Genomic DNA, 26,225 nt, shown 5'->3' on the forward strand with positions numbered 1-26,225 from the left:
CATCTATTGGCTGACGGCATCTGAAAGGCCGCAAGGGGTGGGCGCCGCCCACCGGCGCTCCCACTGTTCCTTCTGGGAGTTGTAGTCCCAGATGCTCCATTCCCGGGGTGGCGCCGCTCGGACTCCGCGTCCCAGCATTCCCTGCGCGAGCCCTGGAACACTTCCGCCCTGTTGTGAAGTGGGTGTCTCGGTGGGTGAGTCCGGGTGGCGGGGCGGGGGCAGCTGAGACTCAAGGCTCTAGGCTGGAGACTTAGGAGTTGGTGGTGTCACGGGGGGCCGGGGAAGGTGAGAGGGGAGAAGGAAGCTTTTATGTGGGGTGGGGGTGAGGGGCGGTCAGAGGATGAAGCGTCCGGAGATGGAAAGGGTCATAGAGGGGTCGGGGATGCGGAGGGAGATAGAAGGCCCTGGCAGTGGAGGTTCTTAGAAGGGTGTGTAGGTGAGGGGACCGGGGGAGGTTCTGAAGGTGGAAGGGTCTGGAGACCTTATAGGGAAGGATAGAGGACTCTGGGGCCCTACAAGAAGTGAAGGTGAGTGGGCCTGAGCATGAAGCCGGACCTTAAAAATAGTGTTCCAGCCCCTACCTGCTCATCTAAAACAAACATCAAAGTTGATACCCCCGTACACTTTCTTTAATGGTCTTGACCTCTGGAACTCAGTGGGTGGGACCGGCTGTTGTGTTCCTCCCCAAACCTGCACCTCTTTCCTTCTGCCTGATGGAAGTGAATGGTACCAACATCCACTTTACCAGGCGCCCTCTGATTCCTCTTGCATTCTTCCACATCCAGGAATATTCAGATCTTTCAGTTTCCTTAATGTATCTTGAGACATTTCTTTGTCAGGGTTTTTGCTGAAGCCTACACCATTTCACCTCCCCAGTTTGGACAAACACATTGTAGCTACCGTGATCTATTGAACGCAAATCAGATTTGGCCTTCTACTTAAAAAGCTTCATTAACTCCCATCACCTATGGAATTAAGTCTGAACACCTTAGCCTGACATTCAAGACCCTTAATGAACTCCCTTTCCAGCCTGATCTTCGTGTTGTCAAGGTTATCCCCATATCTCGGGGAGGCTGTTTGGTTTTCCACCATTATACATGCTGGTCTGTCTGCTGAGAATACACTCCCCCACCCCCCCCATTCTCTGCTAAGAGAACCATTCTTTGTTCTAGAACCAACTCAAAGGTTACTTTGTTCAAGTCACCCCCCACCCCAGCTCCCACAGACCTCTTTTATTGCATTTACCACATTTGATCATAATTATCTGTGGGTTTTTTTTTTTCCTTTTTTGTCTCTTCCACTGTACTGTGTGCATCTCCAGGACAGGAACAGTTTCTGCATCACCTCCATTTCCCCACTGCCCAGCCCAGAGTAGTAAGTACTTGATGTAAATCAAATAAGTCAGTAAATGCTTGATGAATATGTCAATAAAGACCATCCAGGGTGAGCTTTGCTATACCAGGCTTGAAAACTGCTTCGTCCAGTGGATTTCCATGGGTGTGAGCTTTAGTCTTCTCCTGCCTGTCAGGGCCGTCTTTGCTGGAAGCTGATTCAGTGCTTATGGGAGTTTAAGCCAGCGGTGGCAAATACACGGAGTGTGTGCTGCTACTCCCCCTCCTGTGTCTGGAAGTCACAACTCATTGGTCACAACACATACTCACATGGGATTCAGAATCCTTAGCACAGTTGACTGAAGTTGGTGCCTTGAATGAAACCTATTTGCTCTCCCTGGTTTAAGCCCGTAAGTGTAAGGTCTGGCTGCTTTAAGCAGTAGCCTGGACTGTCAGCCAAGTGAGCTTGATAGCCTTCGGGAACTCCCAGTTTCTTTCTTTTTGCAGGTCACAGACTAGTCTTGACCTTTCCCATGGGACTGGGGCAGAGCTTCTATTCCAGCCCACTGTTCGCTGGCGCCCCACTAACCATGTCCACATCCACAGGAGCCAGGATGCCCCTCAGCTTCCCTGGGTTTATGAAGGGATCCTGGCTTTACTGGCAGATCCCTCATTGCTGAGAGGAATCTGTACCCTTTCTAGGTCTTCCTGGCTATTGGAAGAGACCTTTGAGATCATTTAGCTGGAAGGTGGCAAAGTGACAGCCCATGCTGAGTGAAGCCTACCATCATCCTCTATTTAATCCTTATGGTGTTTGAAACAATTTTGAGTTGGTTGCCAACATTTAGAATTGCAGAGTTCTAGCTTCTCTGGGAAAAGTTGGAAGGCCTGGGAACACTGGGCCAATGTGCGTCCTGGTGCTCTGTAGTTGGCTGCAGTCCCCACTCCACTCGTGTACTCACTTACATTGCCTGACCCATAGCCATTTAAATTTGTAACCGTTGATTCTAGTCTCCCTGTTTCTTTGCTGTGTTCCCATCTCACTAATTGGGGAGCCTGGGGCAGCTGCTGAGTAGAGTCTGGCTGTTAGCTGCAGTCTAGATAGGCAGCTGCCGAGGCTACATGACCTGTGCAAAGTCACACAGCTGGTAAAAGGCAGGAGCGGAACTGGAACCCTGATCTGCTCCCTCTTGCCTTCATGTTCTTTGCACTCTCCATACCATCTTCTCAGGGGTTTGGAATACTGGCCAACCTAGAGGAGGCTCTGTGTGATGGTTAAGAAAAATGACTGGAGAAAACTGGGCTTAGATCCCAACTCTACCACGTGCTGGTTGTGGAACCTCACATGAATCTTCATAGAAGCTCAGTTCCCTATATGTGAATTGGGGACGTAGTGAAGTCATATCTTATGGGCTAATCATATTCTAACGTCAGCACAGAAGGTGAAAATCACATTTAGCCAAAAATCACAGTCAGCTTGAAAATCCTTTGGCTAGGAGCCATTTAGAAACCAACGTGCCGTCTTTTAATAAGCTAATAGCACAGCTGGGGTTTATTGGTTGAACGTTAGATGAAAGAGCTGGCTTGTGTTTAGTGACCACAATGTATGAAAGACACTCTGCTCACTCTCAGTGGAAAGAGGCTGGGGGGAGCTGAATCAGTCTGGGGACCAGCAGAGTCATGGGTATCATCACCACGTGCTCTGGAATAGACACATAGTGAATGGAACTGGCTGCACTATTTAAATTACGTCCTTTCCTTCTCTTTCTGGTGTTTGTACGTAATTTAGTATGTGTAAGTTACAGATCAGTGTAAGTCAGCTCAACACTAATGACTCCTCAGCTGCTTGCCTGGAAGATTCAGTGAGATCATGAATGTAGAACACTTAGCGCCAAGCCTGGCACCCCGTGGGCACTCAGTAAATGGCTACTCTTTGAGGTTGCTGATCCTAGTGCGCCCCCATATTTCTGGTAGTCTCAGGACTGAGGAATGCCGTTGTCCATTTTTCCTCTGTCAGCTCTGTGTGAAGTCTGCTTTGCTGACTGTGTTGACCTCCCTCTGTGGCTAGACTGCTATTCATATTTGTCTAAGAGAGTAGCAGAAAAATCTTTCAGATTGTATTTGAAACTGACCTTTGCAACTTTCAAGTATTCCCAGAAGAAAATGCCTATTATCTGAGACTCTTTGGGCCTGGTGGGGCTACTAATTGCCTGTTTTTGTTAGTGTCCGCTCTGTGCCGGAGCATACACCTCTTTGCTTGCTTTCTTGACTGTCTCTCTCATTAGACTGTAACTTTGATGAAGGTGGAGACTGTTTGTCTTACTCACTGTTGGCGCTTTAGCTCCCAGTACAGTGCAGGGTCCATAGTGGGACTCTGCAGATGACTGGCGAATTAGTCTTCGTGTGAGACAGTGATGCAAATGTGTTTGGACTGGTGCATGATTAAGGTGTGGTTAAAAAAGAAATTTCATGAAAGGTTAATTCTTTAGCTCGATGTAAGTTATGGACCTTCCATAGCCCATTAGGCTTTTGATGTATCCGATTTACCATTTTAATAAAAGCCAAAATTTCCGATGGCCCTGCTATTTATCAGACACTGGGTTGGGCACTGTGGATGCAGAAATGGGTAAGATACAGTAGTGGCTCTAGCAATACAATCTAATGGGACTGTCAGATGTAAGAACAGGTAACTACAATAGTGTCAGGTAACACCTATGTTAGAAGTACGTGCCAAGTGCTTTGGGCACACAGGATGAGGGGAGGTGATTTTTGGAGACTGGGGATGGGAGCTGGGCATGACAAGGGCATGTCAAGAAACTCTTAACAGGAGAGGTGACATTGAGCTGGTAGCTGAAGGACAAGCAGGAAGTTGCCAGGTGGTCATGAGTTGTATTCCTAGCCTCTCCCTATGTGTGTGGAGGTCCTTAGGACAAGCCTTTATTTTTCATCACCCTTGCCTGTTTGCAGACAGTCCAGTCAGATGGCCTAAAATCGAAATATCACCCTGCCTCCATTCTCAATTCAGCTGTGTCATTCCCACTTGGAAGCAGCTAGCAGCCTCCTGTGAGTGGGTGTTTTTAATGTTATCTATATCTGTTGGGAGTGACGCAGAGAGCTCATTTTTCCAGATAACCCAGCGTGAGTGTCCTCAGAGTCTTCATTGTGTAAAAGAAGCAACCCCCAGGCGTTCACTCAACAAACATTTACTGAGAGCCTCCTGTGTTTACTGCACCTTGCTTATTGTGGGGTGGCGGAGGGGAGGGGTGTGAAAAAAAAGAGTCAGCTATATTCCTTGCCCTCAGTGAGGCTGTAATCTTTCTGGGGACACACATGTGTACACACAGCCCTCTAGTACAATGTAGAACATGGGAAGTGTCACAGAGATGGAAATAAAGAGGAGAAAAGAATTCCTTTTGACATCAGCAAGAAGGTCATTCTCTGTTTTTTAATCTAGAAAGTGATTAATTATAATCCTTGCTTCATGACACATCGCCGTTATCAGTTGGCCATTATTTCACTGTTACTGAGTGCTTCCTCTGTGTGCTGAGTGCTGTGCTAAGTCCCTTAGGAAGCGTACGATCTAGTGGGTAAGATAATTACAATGAAGTATCATGAGGGTAATGGTAGAGAACACCTAAGGTGGCAGGGGAGCATGTGGCTGAGGATTGAATCTTGTTTCAGGGCACAGGGAGGGCTGCTTGGAAAAAGTACAATTTCAGCTAACAGCTGCATGAAGGAAGGGACGAGACTGTTCCCAAAGGAGACGGTGGCGTGTGGGAGGGTTCAGAGGGCAGCCCGTTGCAGGAGCCACAAGCCGTGCCTGAAACACCCTGCCAAGTGGGAGCGTGGTCAAGAGATGAGGTGGAGACTTGGGCAAGGCTTGCCCTTTATCCTGAGGGCAATGGGAGGCCAGTGGAGGGTGTTTAGCAGGGAAGTGACATGGTCAGATTTTGATCTCATCTGGTTGTGTGAAGAATGAATCAGGGGTTGGGGTGAGGGGAGTGAAGGCAGGGACATGAGTTAGGGGGCTGATCAAGTGAAAGCATGATGTATTTTTGGACAAGGAGGTGACACTGGCTGGGGATGGAGATGCTGAGAAGGCCAAGAAGACCCAGTTTGGTGATGAATGGATGTGGGAAATTTGGAAAAATATGATGACCACGTTTCTGGCATGGGTACCTTGATGGAAGGTGGTGCCTTCACTGGATGGAGAGCTCCAGAAGAGGGAAAGGTTTTCAAGAGAAAATGATGAATTCAGTTTTTGACCCATTGAGTTGGAGGTGCCTAAGAAAGAGTCAAGTGGAAATGCCTTGTAGGTGGTTGGACTTTGGAGTCTGGAGACAGGTCTCGGCTGGAGCTTTGGGAGTCATCAGTTTAGAGATGGTGAAAAATGGCAAGTGGGTGGGATGACCAAGGGAGAGTGTAGAGTGAGGGATTTTGCAAGGAGAGCACTCTTAGAGGAAAGCTTAAGGCCCAGGAAGAAAGACCTTATGGAGGGGGCGACATTTGGAAAGCAACTTGAGGGAAGGTCAGACTTGGGACACATGTAGAGGGAGGAGGGCTGGGCTGGGACCAATCATGGCAGCCTTGATGCCCAGCTCAGGCGTTTAGGGTGTCCCGGAGGATTTAATACTGTGCTGTCTTCCTCCAAGGTGTGCCGGCGGCTGGTTTGGTGGTAGATTGTGGACTAACTTCCTGCTTACGGGAAAGGGTGTTTCTTAGCAGTCCCACCCCACGCAGAGCAGTGGAAGGTGTGTGGGGAGTGGGGAAGGTGAGGCTGCTGGTCCTCTTGCTCACACTGTCCCTTGTCTTTCTGCCTTCAGAGGCTGGGGGAGCATTTCCTTTCCCAGGAGCCCCTTGAGGACACACTACAGATGCAGGAAGACGCTGGACAAGGACGGCCAGCTGAAAGGAGGCATCCAGGCGAGACCATGGCTGTAGCCCTGGAAGCCCGGGCCCAGGCCTCCCCGCCACCAGAGCCTGAAGAACTCTTGATTGTCAAGCTGGAGGAGGACTCGTGGAGACCGGACTCCCAACCCCGGGAGAAGGACCATGACCCTGTCCCTGGCCCCGAGGCCTCCCGCCAGCGCTTCAGGCAGTTCCGGTACAGGGATGCGGCGGGACCCCACGAGGCCTTCAGCCAGCTCTGGGCACTCTGCTGTCACTGGCTGAGGCCGGAGATCCGCCTCAAAGAGCAGATACTGGAGTTGCTGGTGCTGGAGCAGTTCCTGACTATCTTACCCAGGGAGGTCCAGGCCTGGGTACAGGCGCGCCACCCTGAGAGTGGCGAGGAGGCGGTGGCCCTGGTGGAGGATTGGCACCGAGAGGCGCGGGCCGCGGGACAGCAGGTGAGGCAAATAGTCTGTTCTCCAAGGAACAGGTCGGGCAAGGTAGTGGGGCTGCAGCTAGGTTGATAATTGCCAAAACCACAATAATAATATTATCAAGCATCTGACATTTATTGAACAGTACCATGTACCAGGCACTGTACTAAGTGCTTTCCATGTAGTAACTCATTTAATCCTGTCACCAGTTAAATGAGATAGATACCGTTAGCCTAATTTTACCCATGAGGAGACTGAAGCAAGGGAGAGAGAAAGGTAGTTGGCTCAAGGTCACTGGCTACTAGATGGTAGAGGCAGGATTTGAATTCAGGCAGTCTGATTCTGAAGCCAGGATTTGTAACCACTGCTCTAAGCCGCCTCTCAGTACCGTATTCACAGTACATTTAATTTGTATTGTGTTTTATACTTAACAGAATCTTTTTACATATGTGATCGCTTTGGATGCCTACAGCAGTAATGTCGGTAGACAGAAATACAGACTATGTTTATGTTAGGGTTCACTCTGGGTGCTGTACATTCTGTGGATGTGGACAAATGTATAACGGCCTGTGTCCACCATTATAGTATCGTACAGAATCGTTTCACTGCCCTGAAAATCGTCTGTGCTCCACCTATTCATCCCTCCTTTCCCCCTAATTTCTGGCAACCACAAAGCCACAGATCTTTTTACTATCTTCATAGTTTTGCCTTTTCCAGAATGTCATATAGTTGGACTCATACAGTGTATAGCCTTTTCAGATTGGCTCTTTTCAATTTGTAATGTGCGTTAAGGTTCCTCCATGCCTTTTCATGGCTTGATAGCTCATTTCTTCTCAGTGCTGAATAATATTCCATTGTCTGGATGTACCATGGTTTATTTGTCTATTCACCTACTCAAGGACCTCTTGGTTGCTTCCAGGTTTTGGCAATTGTGAATAAAGTGGCTATACACATCCATGTGCAGGTTTTAGTGTGGTGCACAGGCATTTTTGATGGATTTTTTTTTTTACTGAAGTACAGTTGATTTACAATGTTGTGTTAATTTCTGCTCTACAGCAAAGTGACTCAGTTATACATATATATACATTCTTTTTTATATTATTTTCCATTATGGTTTATCACAGGATACTGAATATAGTTCCCTGTGCTATACCGTAGGACCTTGTTGTTTTTCCATTCTATATATAATAGTCTGCATCTGCTGACCCCAAACTCCCAATCCATCTCTCCCCTGACTCCCCTCCCTTTGGCAACCACAAGTCTGTTCTTTATGTCTGTGAGTCTGTTTCTGCTTCGTAGATAGGTTCATTTATGTCATATTTTAGATTCCATATATATAAGTAATATTGTATGGTATTTGTCTTTCTCTTTCTGACTTACTTCGCTTAGTATGATAATCTCTAGTTGCATCCATGTTGCTGCAGATGGCATTATTTCATTCTTTTTTATGGCTGAGTAGTATTCCATTGTATATATGTACCACATTTGATGGATTCTTAATTCACCTTACCCCAACCAATATCCTACTGAATTTTTGCCTCCTGATTGTCACTTGAATCTACTTCTTTCTGTGTCTACAATGACCATCCATAGAAGGAGAATCTTTGCTTAGGTGTAGCAATAGTTGGAGGAGCTAGGGCTGGGAGTGAGGATTATTGTTGAGTCTAGTCCACAGTACTTCTGTGGGTTATAAGATTGTAACCATAACAAAGTTATTTTTATCTTGAACACAAAGTTATTATTTTCTTAAAATGTTGATAAACAGGTGTTTTCTCTCTGTGAACCACACAGGACATTGTTGGGTCCCCTCACTGGGAATGGCTTTTGATGATCATGGCCCATTCTTATATATCTTCTCAAAGACAAAGTTCCTCTCTGTGAGAGCGGATTTGAGTTTTCAGATTGGCCAAAAGATTTTTGGAGTGAAGTTTGGCAAACTCAATAAGAAAGTTTGATGAAGACGGATATTATTTTGGGTAAAAATAATAAGGTTCAGGGCAATGTATATATATATAGTTGCTATCTTTTGTGTAAAAATGGGGAAAATAAGAAAATATATTTACAGTTGCATGTATATAAAGAAACTTGAAAGGATGCAGAAGAACCGTGTTTACCTGTGGTGAGGAGTCCAGGAAGATACTGGGCAGGTGGAATGGAGACAGGTGGGGATGGGGTATTTTCACTGATTATATCCTTGTGTATATTTTCTATTTTTGAACGATGTGAGTATTGAAAATGCCTATTGAAAAAATTGTAATACTTTTTTTAAAGTTAGGTGTTTCTGTGACACAATGAGATTGTTCTATTGTTGGGGTTTTAGGGCCAGGAAATAACATCTCAACCACTACCTCTGAATTTGGAACCAATTGAGAGAGAGATAAGAAATTAGCTTTATGATTGATAGAGCTGAATTGGGTAATGTTATCTCTTAATTGAGTATTTCCTTTTATTATATGTATATTCTCCATATCTCTGAGTACTTTTTTGCCTAAACTTCTACATTGAAATTAAAATTGCCACTTCTGTTTTCTTTTTGAGTTACAGTGCCTTATCCCTGCGTATCTCTCTGTTTTGAGATCAGATGTGCCTTTCTGAAACAGCACATTCTTTCATTTCATTTTAAGATTCCATCAACAATTCTTTGAATTTTCTTTGCCTTTCAGCAGGAATATTTAGAGCAATTACATTTAGAGTTATAGTTGTATCTGCTTTTATGCTTCCTTTTGCCTTTTAACATATACCTGGTTAACTTTTATCTTTATTTTAATGTCACAAAAGTTTTACATAATTTATCTTGTTATGATTCAAAAATGTTTTGAGTAATAGTGGCCTCATTTAGACACTTGCATAGCCTTTCTGTGTTGAATAGAAGGTACTCATTTGGTGGTATAAATGCTGGTATGTTTACTGAAATTAGTCTGATGGCTTTGTCGTCAAACGTTAAGCCATCTTTGGTTTTTAAAAAGAGCCTGTTAACCTCTGAACCACAGCTGTACTCAAAAGAACATGCCCTGCCCTACCAGTTATTGAACTTATGGTTGGGAATTTTGGCTGTCTGTGTGTAGGAACTGGAACTGTGTGCAGAAGAGACCAGGTCCTTAAAGACAGTGAAGGAATCTCAGAGCTTCCAGCTGTGGACAGCAGATCACTGGCCCGAGGGACAGTCCCAGAAGCAGTGGGTGAAGAATCCATGTCCTGACCTTCCCAAGCGTCTAGACACCAAGATGGCACTACAGCCCTTGAAAGAGAGTGGTGAGTACCAAGAGTCAGGGACAGTAGTGACTGATGGACACCCTGAGAAGTAAGAAGATGAAGCTCCCAATGGTGTTAGCATACCCCACTGTAGCTGAATCATGTAGCAGGTTCAGGCTGGGCCTGGGGCAGGCTGGTGATCGTAGGAGTTCAGGGCTGACATCTCACACATGGCAGCTTAGGAGCTAGATACTCTAGAAGGAAAGAAAGTGGAAGTCTGCGCTGGCTACAGGAAGAGTCTCAGTTTGATCCAAGCAAGGGTTTAGGAAAGCTGGACCTGAGAGGGAGGTGGTTTTTTGAGAACCAGAGCTTGGGTTTCAGAGATATTTTCTCCTCCTCAGCTGTCCTCATTCCCCGAGTCCCTACTCTACCAAAGATGGGAAGCGTTGGAGATTGGGAGGTGACAGTGGAGTCTCAGGTAAGCTGCTGTTTGTTCCTCCTTTCCTGTCATTACTTCTCCTGTGCCCTTGCCCTGCTCCTCTCTTCTCTCTCTGCCCTGCTGTCGGGTGCAGGGTGCGAGCCTCTGCCCCTCATCCCCCGTCCACTGGGCCTCTCCTGGGTCAAGCTGCTCCTTAGGATGCTAGCCTCACACATGGTGTCGCTGTGTCCATTATATTTCCTGGGGCCTGGTGGGACTCCCAGGCTGTTTTAAAGGGTCAGTGACATTTGACGTCCTTCTGTTGTACATCCCGCAGGAAGCCCTGGGTCCCGTCAGACACGCTGAGAAGGAGTTCTGCAAGGACCCCCCAGTAGACAGCTGTGGGAACGGCCTGCCCCTGGGTAAGGAAACAGTGCCCTCTGAATAAGATACGCTCGGGTTTCCAGTATACTCAGTTCCCAAGGAGTGTTTCATCACTCCCTAAGACTCATGGCTCTGTGAAGTCTCTGGAATTTCAGACCTAGGGAGAAGACGTGCTCTTTGTGGCCAGCACTGTGGCAGCAGGGACGGGGTGTGGGGCCTGGTTTTCTGGGCCGGCAGGCTGGCTGCCAAGAGCCTGCCCTCTCAGCGCTCATTATCTTTTATTTCCTTAGTACATTCACCACCGTCCCAGGGCTGCGCCCAGCCTGCTGGCCCAGAAACCCAGTCTTTTCAGCATCAAACAAGGTCCATCTCTCGGGGCAGAGTCAAGTGAACTAAGCCCAGGAGACTGACGTGTTTAAACAACAATGAGAAATAAATATCACAGGGCTCAAAATACTTGAAGCCCTTATGACCAGCACAGACCCCTTTCTCTTTAGGCACATTTTCACAGGAAGTCAAACAATAATGAACATTTCCCCATGGAGCCTGGGATCAGTAAGAGGAGAGTTAGACGTGAGAGTGGGATAAGGTAGAGAGACAGTGGCAGGTCTGACTCACGGCAGTAAAGTAAGACACTAGGAGCTGTTGGCTACTTGCTGGGCACTGTATCCTTTTTACACATGATGAAAAGTGTGCCCTTTTTACACATGATATCTGGGGAAAATAGTTTTCAAAGGAACAACCTTTGGGAAATGCTGAACTACAGAATCCTTAAGCCTCTTTTAGCTCTAAACTCTTTCATCTAGTTTTCTTCAAATATCTATTTTAATTAAAGCCTTCCTATTTGCTGTGGTTGGGAGCTATTGGGACATTTGTCCTTTAAACACAGCTAAGTGTTTTGAGAAATATGGAAATTTATTTTCTCACAGTATTGGAAGTCCAGAGGAGGGTATGCTCCAACCACAGTACATATTGGCTCAGCAACTTCACAGCGGACCTGGGTTCTTTCTTTCTGTCTGCTCTGCCATTCTTTGTGTCAGCTTCATATTAAAGGTATTTTTTGTCATAGGCAAAAGGTGGATGCCAATGGCATTTGAGACCTCAAGTTCCTAGCAAGAGAGACTCACACCACACATAACCTTTCCTCCAACTGTTAAATTTATTCTGATTTGACTAATTTAGGGCATGTGCCCATCTGTGAACCAGTAACAGTGACTCTTTTGCATGATGTATTTCATAACACCAACCAAAAAGCAAATGAACAAAGCATACAGGTCAATATATTTCTGATGAGATTACCTCTAGTTACCTCTCCCTTTCTTTCCAGACTTCTTAAGGGATTAGCTTGGGAATTTCTCTTTAGTTTCTTGCAGGCAAATGTTTCAAGGACTTCTTAGACAAACGCCTTGCTCAACAGATCATTTCTACTTAATCATGTCTTTTCTTCCTTTTGTATAGGAGTTCCAGTTTCAAAACCAACCATCATCTCCCAGCAAGAGCAAGGACCAGAATTTTGGGGTCCAAGATTTGTAAATTCTGGACAAAAGAACCCTGAAGATTACAGCTGGGATACTGAGCAGACAAAACCAGCTCAGGCATTGGCCTGGAGGGATTCCAAGGCCTGGGAAGAACGATATCAGTGGGACGTGGAGGATGTGAAAGTATCAGGTGTGCACTGGAGCTATGAGGAGACTAAGACTTTCCTGGCAATTTTGAGTGAGTCTCCTTTTTCTGAAAAACTCCGGACTTGTCACCAGAACCGCCAGGTGTACCGGGCCATTGCAGAAAGGCTGAGGGCACAGGGCTTCCTGCGGACCCTGGAGCAGTGTCGCTACAGAGTCAAAAATCTCCTACGGAATTACCGGAAAGCCAAGAGCAGCCACCCGCCGGGGACCTGCCCCTTCTATGAGGAGCTGGAGGCCCTGGTGAGGGCTCGGACGGCCATCAGAGCCTCAGATGGCCCAGGAGAGGCTGTGGCTCTCCCCAGGCTGGGGGACAGTGACATGGAGGTGGATGAGCAGGAGGAAGGGGGCTGGGAGCCTGAGGAAACAACGGACGACTGTAATGGTGATGACAGTCACCTGGCCACTGAAGAGTTCGTCCACAGACCCAGGATTCCAGGGGGCCCAGCTCTGCTCCAGAGTCGTATTGGTAAGAACATTGGGGCTTAATCGGATCCAGATTCCAACCCTCTCACCAACCAAACCTCTGCTCTGTAGTTCAGGGCACAGTCTGGAGTGATGCTGCTAGAGTAGGTCATCCTCAAGCTCCTGTTCTCTCTCCTATGATCAGTTCTGCTTGTTTGAGTTTTCTTAGTTATAGAAGCAAACACTTAAATTTTTTTTTTAATTTTTTTACAATTTTTAAAGGTTACTTTCCATTTAAAGTTATTACAAAATTATTGGCTATATTCCCCATGTTGTGCAATACATCCTTGACTTATCTTATGCCTAATAGTTCGTACCTCCCATTCCCCACCCATATATTTGCCCCTCCCCACTGGTAACTACTAGTTTGCTCTCTTATATCTGTGAGTCTGCTTCTTTTTTGTTATATTCACCAGTTTGTTCTATTTTTTAGATTCCACATATAAGTGATAACATACAGTATTTATCTTTCTCTGTCTGAACTTATTTCACTTAGCATAATGCTCTCCAAATCCATTCACGTTGCTGCAAATGGCAAAATTTTGTTCATTTTTATGGCTGAATAGTATTCCATTGTATATATATATTCCACATCTTCTTTACCCATTCATCTGTTGACAGACATTTAGGTCGTTTCCATGTCTTTGCAATTATAAATAGTTCTGCTATGAGTATTGGGGTGTATGTATCTTTTCAAATTAGTTTCTTTGTTTTTTTGGATATATACCCAGGAGTGGAATTGCTGGGTCACATGGTAGTTCTATTTTTAGTTTTTTGAGACACCTCCATACTGTTTTCCACAGTGGCTGCACCGATCTACATTCCCACAAACAGTGTACACTAGGGTTCCCTTATTTCCACATCCTCGCCAATATTTGTTATTTGTAGACTATTTGATACCAGCCATTCTGACAGGTGTGAGGTGATATCTCATTATAGCTTTGATTTGCATTTCCCTGATGATTAGCAATATTGAGCATCTTTTCATGTGCATGTTGGCCACCTGCATTTCTTCTTTGGAAAAATGTCTATTCAGTTCTTCTGCACATTTTTTAAATTATTTGCTATTTTGACCTATGCTTTTTTATATATGTTGGATATTAATCCCTTATTGGTCATATCATTTGCAAATATTTTCTCGCATTCAGTAGTTTGTCTTTTCCTTTTGTTGGTGGTTTACTTTGCTGTGCAAAAAGAAGCAAACACTTTTAAAACCTTAAGCGACCTTAAAGAGCTAATTCAGTATTTCCCAGAGTGTGTCACTGGTAGTATGGGGATGATCATAAGTGTTACCTGAGTGAACTTTTAATTTTAATGTGTATGAGCACATCAACAGGTGATTTCACAAATAGTAAATTTAGGCAAAGAAAGATGTTGAGTGAAATATTTAATAGATAGAGCAGAAATCATGACAGTATATACTTGAACAGCTGATGCTAGGGAAACACCCAGTCCCTGTAAAACTGGAAATACAGAAGCCCAAGCTGTGAAGTGTCGAGACCAGAGCCCAGGGATCCCACCTCCAATTTTATTTGGTTTTCCCTCCACCATGCTGCCTCCCTGGTTGCATCATTTAGATGCAGAGGAAATGAAAATAGACCACCTCCTTTTCCTTCTTCCACAAAAGAGGAAAGGGATCTCAGTTGGACTCTATTGTAAGATTATCTGGAGTCCACTTATGTCTTTAGGGATTCTCAGTTCCCATGTTTGTTAAAAAGGCAATTCATAAAGTAGAGAGTAAACTTATACAAGCCTCTTAGATAGCCTAATCCACCAGCGGGCAGAAAATAGAAGCAAGAAGAACTACAGTCCTTCAGCCTGTGGAACAAAGACCACATTCACAGAAAGATAGATAAGATGAAAAGACAGAGGGTTATGTACCAGATGAAGGAACCAGATAAAACCACAGAAAAACAACTAAATGAAGTGGAGATAGGCAACCTTCCAGAAAAAGAATTCATACTAATGATAGTGAAGATGATCCAGGACCTCAGAAAAAGAATGGAGACAAAGATCGAGAAGATGCAAGAAATGTTTAACAAAGACCTAGAAGAATTAAAGAACAAACAAACAGAGATGAACAATACAAAAACTGAAATGAAAAATACACTAGGAGGAACCAGTAGCAGAATAACTGAGGCAGAAGAACGGATAAGTGACTTGGAAGACAGAGTGGTGGAATTCACTGCTGTGGAACAGAATAAAGAAAAAAGAATGAAAAGAAATGAAGACAGCCTAAGAGACCTCTGGGACATTAAACACAACAACACTCACATTATAGGGGTCCCAGAAGGAGAAGAGAGAGAGAAAGGACCCGAGAAAATATTTGAAGAGATTATACTCAAAAACTTCCCTAACATGGGAAGGGAAATAGCCCCCCAAGTCTAGGAAGCGCAGAGAGTCCCATACAGGATAAACCCAAGGAGAAACACGCCGAGACACATAGTAATCAAATTGGCAAAAATTAAAGACAAAGAAAAATTATTGAAAGCAGCAAGGGAAAAACGACAAATAACATACAAGGGAACTCCCATAAAGTTAACAGCTGATTTCTCAGCAGAAACTCTACAAGCCAGAAGGGAGTGGCATGACATTCTTAAAGTGATGAAAGGGAAGAACTTAGAACCAAGATTACTCTACCTGGCAAGGATCTCATTCAGATTCGATGGATAAATCAAAAGCTTTACAGACAAGCAAAAGCTAAGAATCAAAAGCTTTACAGACAAGTGAAAGCTAAGAGAATTCAGCACCACCAAACCAGCCCTACAACAAATGCTAAATGAACTTCTCTAAGTGGGAAACACAAGAGAAGAAAAGAGCCTATAAAAACAAACCCCAAACAATTATGAAAATGGTAATAGGAACATACATATCGATAATTACCTTAAGCGTGAATGGATTAAAGACACCAAAAGACACAGGCTCGCTGAATGGATACAAAAACAAGACCCATATACATGCTGTCTACCAATGACCCATTTCAGACCTAGGGACACATACAGACTGAAAGTGAGGGGATGGAAAAAAGATATTCCATGCAAATGGAAATCAAAAGAAAGCTGGAGTGGCAATACTCGTATCAGACAAAATAGACTTTAAAGAATGTTACAAGAGACAAAGAAGGACACTACATAATGATCAAGGGATCAATCCAAGAAGAAGATATAAAAATTATAAATAAATGCACCCAACATTGGAGCACCTCAATACATAAGGCAACTGCTAACAGCTATAAAACAGGAAATTGACAATAACACAATAATAGTGGGGGAATTTAACACCTCACTTACACCAATGGACAGATCATGCAAACAAAAAATTAATAAGGAAACAAGAGCTTTAAATGACACAATAGACCAGATAGATTTAATTGATATTAATAGGACATTGCATCCAAAAACAGCAGATTACACTTTCTTCTCAAGTGCACATGGAACATTCTCCAGGATTGATCACATCTTGGGTCACAAATCAAGCCTCAGTAAATGTAAGAAAATTGAAATCATATCAAGCATCTTTTCTGACCACAACGTTATGCGATCAGAAATCAATTAAGGGAAATAAACATAAAAAACACAAACGGATGAAGGCTAAACAATACGTTACTAAATAACCAAGAGATCACTGAAGAAGTCAAAGAGGAAATCAAAAAATACCTAGAAACAAATGACAATGAAAATACGACAATCCAAAACCTATGTGATGCAGCAAAAGCAGTTCTAAGAGGGAAGTTTATAGCAATACAATCCTACCTCAAGAGTCAGCAAACATCTCAAATAAACAATCTAACCTTCCACCTAAAGAACTAGAGAAAGAAGAACAAACAAAACCCAAAGTTAGCAGAAGGAAAGAAATCATAAAGATCAGAACAGAAATAAATGAAATAGAAACCAAGAAAACAATAGCAAAGATCAATAAAACTAAAAGCTGGTTCTTTGAGAAGAAAAACAAAATTGATAAACCATTAGTCAGACTCATCAAGAAAAAGAGCGAGAGGACTCAAATCATTAAATTAGAAATGAAAAAAGAGGAGTTACAACAGACACCGCAGAAATACAAAGCATCCTAAGAGATCACTACAAGCAACTCTATGCCAATAAAATGGACAACCTGGAAGAAATGGACAAAATTCTTAGAAGGGTATAACCTTCCAAGACTGAACCAGGAAGAAATAGAAAATATGAACAGACCAATCACAAGTAATGAAATTAAACCTGTTATTAAAAACCTTACAACAAACAAAAGTCCAGGACCAGATGGCTTCACAGGTGAATTCTGTCAAACATTTAGAGAAGAGCTAACACCCATCCTTCTCAAACTCTTCCAAAAAATTGCAGAGGAAGGAACACTCCCAAACTCGTTCTATGAGGCCACCATCACCCTGATACCAAAACCAGAGAAAGATATCACAAATAAAGAAAATTACAGACCAAAATCACTGATGAATATAGATGCAAAAATCCTCAAGTAACAAACAGAATACTAGCAAACAGAATCCAACAACACGTTAAAAGGATCATACACCATGATCAAGTGGGATTTATCCCAGGGATGCATGGATTCTTCAATATATGCAAATCAATCAATGTGATACACCACATTAACAAATTGAAAAAGAAAAACCGTATGATCATCTTAATAGATGCAGAAAAAGCTTTTGACAAAATTCAACACCGATTTATAATAAAAATTCTCCAGAAAGTGGGCATAGAGGGAACCTACCTCAACATAATAAAGGCCATATACGACAAACCCACAGCAAACGTCATTCTCAATGGTGAAAAACTGAAACCATTTCCTCTAAGATCAGGAACAAGACAAGGATACCCACTCTCACCACTATTATTCAACATAGTTTTGGAAGTCCTAGCCATGGCAATCAGATAAGAAAAAGAAATAAAAGGAATACAGATTGGAAAAGAAGAAGTAAAACTGTCACTGTTTGCAGATGACATGATACTATATATAAAGAATCCTAAAGATGCCACCAGAAAACTACTAGAGCTAATCAATGAATTTGGTAAAGTCACAGGATACAAAATTAATGCAGAAAAATCTCTTGCATTCCTGTACACTAATGACGAAAAATGTGAAAGAGAAATTAAGGAAGCACTCCCATTTACAATTGTAACAAAAAGAATAAAATACCTAGGAATAAACCTACCTAGGGAGACAAAAGACCTGTATGCAGAAAACTATAAGACACTGTTGCAAGAAATTAAAGATGATACAAACAGACGGAGAGATATGCCATGTTCTTGGATTGGAAGAATCAGTATTGTGAAAATGACTATACTACTCAAATCAATCTACAGATTCAATGCAATCCCTATCAAATTACCAAGGGCATTTTTTACAGAACTAGAACAAAAACTCTTAAAATTTGTATGGAGACACAAAAGACCCTGAATAGCCAAAGCAGTCTTGAAGGAAAAAAACGGAGCTGGAGGAATCAGGCTCTTGGACTTCAGACTATACAACAAAGCTACAATAATCAAGACAATATGGTACTGGCACAAAAACAGAAATATAGATCAATAGAATAGGATAGAAAGCCCAGGGATAAAACCACGCACCTGTGGTCAACTAAAATATGACAAAGGAGGCAAGGATATACAATGGCGAAAAGACAGTCTCTTCAATAAGTGGTGCTGGGAAAACTGTACAGCTACATGTAAAAGAATGAAATTAGAACACTCCCTAACACCATACACAAAAATAAACTCAATATGGATTAGAGACCTAAATGTAAGACCGGACACTATAAAACTCTTAGAGGAAAGCATCGGAAGAACACTCTTTGACATAAATCACAGCAAGATCTTTTTTCATCCACCTCCTACAATAATGGAAATAAAACCAAAAATAAACAAATGGGACCTAATGAAAGTTAAAAGTTTTTGCAAAGCAAAGGATACTACAAACAAGATGAAAAGACAGCCCTCAGAATGGGAGAAAATATTTGCAAATGAATCAATGGACAAAGGATTAATCTCCAAAATATATAAACAGCTCATTCAGCTCAATATTAAAAAAACAAACAACCCAATCCAAAAATGGGCAGAAGATCTAAATAGACATTTCTCCAAAGAAGACATACAGATGGCCAAGAAGCACATGAAAAGCTGCTCAACATCACTAATTATTAGGGAAATGCAAATCAAAACTACAATGAGGTATCACCTCACACCAGTTAGAATGGGCATCATCAGAAAATCTACAAACAACAAATGCTGGAGAGGGTGTGGAGAAAAGGGAACCCTCTTGCCCTGTTGGTGGGAATATAAATTGATATAGCCACTATGGAGAACAGTATGGAGGTTCCTTAAAAAACTAAAAATGGAATTACCATATGACCCAGCAATCCCACTACTGGGCATATACCCAGAGAAAACCATAATTCAAAAAGACACATGCACCCCAATGTTCATTGCAACACTATTTACAATAGCCAGAACATGGAAGCAACCTAAATGCCCATCTACAGATGAAGGAGTAAAGAAGATGTGGTACATATATACAATGGAATATTACTCAACCATAAAAAGGAATGAAATTGGATCATTTGTAAAGATATGGATGGATCTAGAGACTGTCATACAGAGTGAAGTAAGTCAGAAAGAGAAAAACAAATATGGTATATTAATGCATATATGTGGAACCTAGAAAAATGGTACAGATGAACTGGTTTGCAGGGCAGAAATTGAGACGCAGATGCAGAGAACAAACGTATGGACACCAAGAGGGGAAAGTGGTGGTGTTGGGGGGTGGTGGTGGGATGAATTGGGAGATTGGGATTGACATGTATACACTAATATGTATAAAATGGATAACTAATAAGAATCTGGTGTTTAAAAAAATAAATAAAAATTTTAAAAACCAAAAAAAACCCCAATAAATAAATAAATAAAGTAGAGCACATGTATTGAATGGGTACAGAGACAGTGTCTTGTATCTCAGTTACAGGCCTTTCCCTGAACCAATCAGCTGAAGCCAGGAACGTGGGTCAACTGGTATAATATGGCCACTTAAATCCTCCCCTTTAGCCAAGACTCTTAAATGTTAATAGAGTCTCTTAGAAGGGGGTGGGGATGGGAAGCCCTGGCACAGCCTTGAGAAACAAGGGTATATTCTTTGCTGGTGTGCCAGGCACCTGGACGATTTCCAGAGTGCCTAGGTGTTTAGCAGGGCAGGTGACCCCATCCCTGATGACCTAGGCAAATCTCATCAAGTCTCTCAATTCTGAACTCTTCACTCCTGACAGCAGGTGTGCACTGGGGCTACGAGGAGACCAAGGCCTTCCTGACCATTCTCAGTGAGTCCCCATTCTCTGAGAAGCTTCGCACTTGTCACCAGAACAGCCAGGTGTACCGGGCCATTGCAGAGCGGCTGTGTGCACAGGGCTTCCTGCGGACCCTGGAGCAGTGTCGCTACAGATTCAAAAACCTCCTTCGAAGCTACCGAAAAGCCAAGAGCAGCCACCCACCTGGGACCTGCCCCTTCTATGAGGAGCTGGACTCGCTGATGAGGGCTCGGACTGCGGTTAGAGACATGGGGACCAGCAAGGAGGCAGTGGGTCTTCCTACTTCTGGGGAGAGTGGTACCCAGGTTGTCAACCAGGAGGCCTGGGATGAAATGGCAGGTGAAGATGCCATCAGATCTCCAACCCCAGGTCCTAAAACCCCAGACACTGGTAAGCTTGGAGTAATTAGATGTCCACAAAATCTGCAAGCATGCAGAGAGAGTGTGGAAGCCAGGCACATTTCTTTTCTCTGAACTAAAAGAGAGAATGAAATTGAATAAGTTAAGGATTTGTGCTTCGCTGAGATTATCCAGTCTCTAGCTTAGTGTAATCCCCTAAATAAGAAAAGTAGTCAGTCTAGATTTTACTTGGATTCATCTGGGAAGTTATAGAGTTTATTCAATCTCATATGACATAGGCCATACTGAATGTACCAGAAGAAAGTGTTCATTGTTCAGTAGTGGGATAGGGTAGCTGGCCAGGGAGACTGACAGCTGGCTGCTTGGGCTGGGGCTTACGGCTCCCTTGGTGGAGTTAGCATGTCCCAAACTCTGTTCCTAAGCTTTACAGGTCAGAAATGCATGTGTGCACGGAAACTTGATCAATTTCATGTTAGTCACATTTATAAGCTGTGAGATATAAAATATAAGTACAAATTCATGTTAGCCAAATTCACAAGACACAAGATCCATATGTATAAATAAACACTAACTAATGAATGCATTTCTGTCCATTCTTTCAGGTTTTGAGATGAGGCATGAGGGTGAAGACCAGATTTCAGAGCAAGACATCTTTGAAGATTTGCCTGGAGCCTTATCAAAGTGTACTGCAGAGGATGATTGCTACCCTCATGATTGGGGGGAAGACAGTGAAAATGAAAACGAAGGTAAAGGGCAGTGGGGAAATCCATCCCAGGATCAGTGGGAAGAATGTTCTTCTGAAGAGGACTTAGAAAAACTCATCGATCATCAAGGCCTGTACCTTGCAGAGAAACCCTTCAAGTGTGACACGTGCGTGAAAAGGTTCAGCCGGAATTCACAGTTAATTGCCCACCAGCGGATACACACAGGTGAGAGGCCCTACAAATGCCTTGAATGTGGGAAAAGCTTTAGTGACCGCTCCAACTTCAATACCCATCAGAGAATCCACACTGGAGAGAAGCCCTACAAATGCCTTGAATGTGGGAAAAGCTTTAGTGACCACTCCAATCTCATCACCCACCAGAGAACGCACACAAGGGTGAAACCCTATAAATGTGGGGAATGTTGGGAAGGCTTCACCCAGAGCTCAAACCTTCTGAAACATCAGAGAATCCACTTGGGAGGAAATCCTGATCACTGTGGTGAGCCTGGGAAAAACTCTGGCCAGAGCCCATCCTTTAGTGCTCACTGGAGGAACTCAGCAGAGGAGACATCTCTGGAACAAACTCAGAGTGCCAGTAAGAACTTGAATTCTCCTGGACTGCAAAGCACCAACTCAGGGGATAAACTTTATCAGTGTTCCGAATGTGGAAGAAGCTTCTCCAAGAGTTCTGCCCTCATCAGTCACCAAAGAATCCACACGGGAGAGAAACCATATGGATGTGCCGAATGTGGGAAAAGCTTCAGTAAGAGCTCCACTCTGGCCAACCACCAGCGAACCCACACTGGGGAGAAGCCGTATGAGTGTGCGGACTGTGGGAAATGCTTCGGGGAGCGTTCCAAGCTCATCACACACCAGAGGGTGCACACAGGAGAGAAGCCCTACAGATGCCTCGAGTGTGGGAAGTTCTTCCGTGACCGTTCCAACCTCATTACCCACCAGAGAATCCACACAGGAGAGAAACCTTATAAGTGCAGAGAGTGTGGGAAATGCTTTAACCAGAGCTCCAGTCTTATTATTCACCAGAGAATCCACACCGGGGAGAAACCCTACAAGTGTATGGAGTGTGGCAAAGATTTCAACAACAGCTCCCACTTCAGTGCCCACAGGAGAACCCATGCAGGAGGGAAGGTGTCATAGGAGACAAAAGAGAAAAACGTATATTTAAATCTCCCAAGATCCTAAGACGTATGCTAGAAAGAAACTGTCCCAATTTTTAAGATTAGCGTGTACCTGGGGAACTTACCTTGGTACAGTCCAGGTAATTCAGAAGTGAATTACAAATGCTAACGATCCAGATTTGAAGGCACTTTTCTTAAGTGTAATGTGTTTTTTCTCCTGCAAAAAACCCCACACAATCCTCAGGCTGCCCTTATATTTGCTGTCGTGTAAGAGCTTTATCAGTGTTTGAGCCAGACTGGTAACTGAGGGGATTAGAGGTAAATCAGTGATCCTGAGCAGTGATTCTAGACCTTGCTGTGCCTTCACACCGTCCACATGTACACACGCCCCATCAGTGTACGTTGGCAAATTCTCATACGTGGCCATTTTCCGTTGGGGCGTAACCTCCTGGGAGAACTTTGAGACTCTCCAGTGATGGGGGCATAATTGAGAATCAGTGGCCTAGAGCAGCCACCATGAGCTTATCAAAGGGTAGAAACAACAGTGACATCATTACTAGATCATTATTAATAATAGCAAAAGTAGCCAGCATCTATCGAGCTCTTCGGCAGGCTCTGTGCTAAGCACTTTGTACACATCATCTCATTTACTCCTCACAGCAGCCCCAGGAGGTACTAATATTTTCCCCATTTCCCAGAAGAGAGAAGTGACTTGCTTGGGTCACACATCTGAAAATGGCAGAGGCAGGATTCAACCAGCTCTGTCTCTAGGGCCTGAGGTGCTTTCACTGCTTCACTGAATCCCCTTTCACATTGGGGCAGGTAACTCAGGTGCCAAAGCACTTTGTAGACCACATTTTCTGTTAAAATTCCCTATGAGTTCTGTTTTTAACAAATATGGACATTGAGAATCCCAGAAGATTGAAGGACTGGGGATGTTCACAGTTGGCAATGTGCTTTGAGCAAGGCTGAACTCATCAAAGCACTTGATGTGAATTTCCATCTTCACAATAATATGGGTGAGAGACAGAGGTGAGTTGAGATTGGGAACAGTAATGTAGCCAAAGTGATGTTTCTTCCAATGAGATACAGTTTTGGCTAAGGAAATGGGGTTTTTAAGAATTTCCCTTATTCTCAGGGGGTCAGCCCTGCTTCCTGTTAGACTTGGCTGGATCGTAGGTTGAACCTTAAGAAACCTGGGCTTGCTGGCCAGTGCTCACTCACCCTGGTGTGTTGGCCCCCTGGCCCTTTCCCTCCAGGCACAGCAGAAGCTTTGCGCCAAGGCTGAGGCAGAAGTGGGGTGGAAGGAGTGGTGTGTGTGGAGTGCCGCGGAGGGGGCTTTGAAGGCTATTGCTTAATCCAGGTTCATGGTGCACTCTTACTCTGAGCCGTCTTGGCCCAGACCTACCCAGTGCTGTCTAAATGTTGGCCGTAAAGACCAGCCTCCAGCTCCAACAGGCTCAATCAGAAAGGTTCACACAGGATGGTTTCCTAGTTCGCAGCGCTTTGGCCTCCAGGATTTCTCCTCAGGAGGGTTAAACAATGTTGGCCAAGGACTATGGTTTCCAAAGGATTTTAAAGGAGCATCCCTCTCCTGACATCCGCCTATGATACTGGGAATGCCGTTCATACCCTGGCTCGTTCATCAACTTGGGAAGTACTATTAGATAGTAGATGTGAGGGAACCTTGAAGAGTGGAACTCTGCCTGTGAAGCAGTCAGTGGGGAGATTGGCGCTCCCACCGACGCTTATCACACCTTAGTCCCTTCCTCGGCTTCCCAAGAACCTGCTTACCTCGGATCACTGCCTATCACCCCCTTCCCGGTTTACCTCTTCTGGCTCACCTTACCTTTGAGGAGCAGGGCCCGTGAGTGAGCCCTGGCTTTGAACCACCAGGTGTCAGTAACTGCAACAGTAGGATGGTGGGTAGGGAACCACCTGAGCCAAGAGGAAGGATCCTGGAGGAAGGGAAGGGAGGTCCAGGGAAAGACCAAGTGGTATGAAATAGCATGGCTTCAGGGTGGGGCTGGGACCATAACTTCTTAGCTCTAGTCGGGTGTAATTGGGAGATGAGGAGTGTTAGCTCAGATTAGAAGGGTGCGGGGGTGGGTCATGGAGGACCCATGGCTGCTGAGGGGGACATGGTCAGATGCGCGGTGTTGAAACCTAATAGCTGAACAGAACCTGGCTATGCTGCAGTTAGGACAGCCTGTTGGGACACTGTTGCAATATTCCAGGTAAATGTGAGGGTCTGAACTAGAGCAGGGGTAACGTTGAAGAGGAGGCGATGATTCGAGAGGTTGCACAGGTAGAATTGAGGACAGCAGAGGAGAGCCAGGATGCCTGGGTGGCTGGTGGAGCCTGCTGTCATTCAGAACTGGGATCACAGGAGGAGGTGGAGATAGGGCAGGAGGGCAGAAGATCAGAAGTTTAATTTGGGCCATTTTGGTTAGGGACATCCAAGAGGCGATACACTACGAAGGAGGCATTTGGATATCTGGGCCTGAAGCTGGGGGGAGGTTAGGACTAGACAGTTATCTGTATGCTTGGGAGTTACCTTCATGTTCAAGTCACAGAAAGGCTGGGCCCGGGACAGAACTGGAGAAGCACCACGTGTAGAGGAAGATGCCCCTCAGAGGAGATCTAGACTACCCCCCAGTCCCACCACCTCCTGCGCACTCCAGCCAACTTCCGGGCACTGCCTCAATCGCTGCTGACACCGGAATTGTCAACGTAGTTCTGAATTTCCTGGCAGCTTCCCTGTAGAAGCCAAGCTGAGCTCTGTGTAGAAGTGAGATAATGGCCCTCTCCCCTCCCAAGCATCACCCGTTCCCCTGCTCTTGGAAGTGTGCTGGTGTCTCATGTTCTCAAGTGAACAGTTTTGATGTTTATGACCTATTGGTCCTTTCTCGTAACTCAGGTTCAGCCATGAAATCGAGGGCATTGTGGGCCAGGAGAGAAAGTGGCCCAGGAGGACCTTCTCTCCTTGTGTACCTGACTCTTCCTTTGGAAGAAGTTCCCTTTCAGGTGGCTTCCATGTTTGGGGCCCGACCCATCACTCTGCCAGGGCACCCAGACATCCTCCAACAGGTCTTTGCTGCTCAAATAAACCGACATCTGGTTTGACACACCCCGAGCCTTGTTACTGTCAGTCTGCTCTTGGGAAGTAGATTCACTCTGCAGAATGGGTGGTTTCTCAGCCTGCGTGGCCACAGGTGAGACCCTGGTCATGGGAGACAGAAGCGGCACCTGCCTCCCTGGGAAGGTGTTTTGTGTGAGCTGCATCTCCTTCCTTGATTTCTGTACCCTCCACCCCAGGAAGGGCATTGGCTCCTTGGAGGTGACTAAAGGGTACCACCAAGACTCATTCCACAGACTCAGCAGGCGGCAGACCCTAAGGTAGCGGCAGGGAAAGGCGGGACCGGGCTGCTTTAGATGCCTGTTTCCGTTCTTGCGCCTTGGCCCCAGCAGCTGAAGGCACGGTCCTGGCTGCCTCAGCTTTAACGTGTCCCCCAGCCCCCAGCCTGAAGGAGTGTCAGGCAGCTCGGTCCTCCTGTGCTGGAAAATGTAGCAGCCAGGTACCCTGGGTTCTCCCTGCCTCATCCTGTCTGGGGCCCGCAGTGGGGATGGCTCTCCACCTTTGGGCTGCAGAAAAGACTCCCTTTAGTCAGTCTGTGGAGAAGAGTGATACCCTTTGGGGCCGGGGGTGCGGAGGCTTTGAAGTATGAATGCAGTGATGTCCGGGGTGCGTGTGGGTGGCGGGAGGTCTCGTCCCCCAGGCCGCCCTGGGTCTCTGTAGCCCAGCCTTGGGGCCCAGGCCTTCTTCTCCATTCGCTCCGTTCACTCCGTTCCATTTGCATGTTTACTGCTGTGTGGATGCTGATAACTTCCGGGTGGCCCGGTGGCCAGCCCTGTTCAGGCCCCT

General features: G+C 44.8%; 1 protein-coding gene across 7 annotated transcripts; it reads left to right on the forward strand.

Annotated features, from left to right (window-relative positions):
- Positions 1 to 109: 109 nt before the first annotated feature.
- Positions 110 to 25,430, forward strand: ZSCAN20 (zinc finger and SCAN domain containing 20). Of its 7 annotated transcripts, XM_067725385.1 has the most exons (9): positions 152 to 194; positions 1,322 to 1,374; positions 6,155 to 6,679; positions 9,721 to 9,907; positions 10,249 to 10,325; positions 10,603 to 10,687; positions 12,108 to 12,800; positions 20,061 to 20,489; positions 21,061 to 25,430. In XM_067725385.1, exons 3-9 carry the CDS (start codon positions 6,206 to 6,208, stop codon positions 22,317 to 22,319), a joined length of 3,204 nt encoding a protein of 1,067 aa, XP_067581486.1. In that variant the 5' UTR covers positions 152 to 194; positions 1,322 to 1,374; positions 6,155 to 6,205; the 3' UTR covers positions 22,320 to 25,430. The 7 variants fall into 7 exon arrangements, with proteins under 7 accessions (XP_067581485.1, XP_067581486.1, XP_067581484.1 ...); XM_067725384.1 differs by lacking the exon at positions 1,322 to 1,374 and having other exon boundaries at positions 110 to 190; XM_067725383.1 differs by lacking the exon at positions 1,322 to 1,374 and having other exon boundaries at positions 153 to 194.
- Positions 25,431 to 26,225: the final 795 nt, after the last annotated feature.

Source organism: Pseudorca crassidens, chromosome 2 (genome assembly GCF_039906515.1).
Source record: "Pseudorca crassidens isolate mPseCra1 chromosome 2, mPseCra1.hap1, whole genome shotgun sequence".
NCBI classification, from domain to species: domain Eukaryota; kingdom Metazoa; phylum Chordata; class Mammalia; order Artiodactyla; family Delphinidae; genus Pseudorca; species Pseudorca crassidens.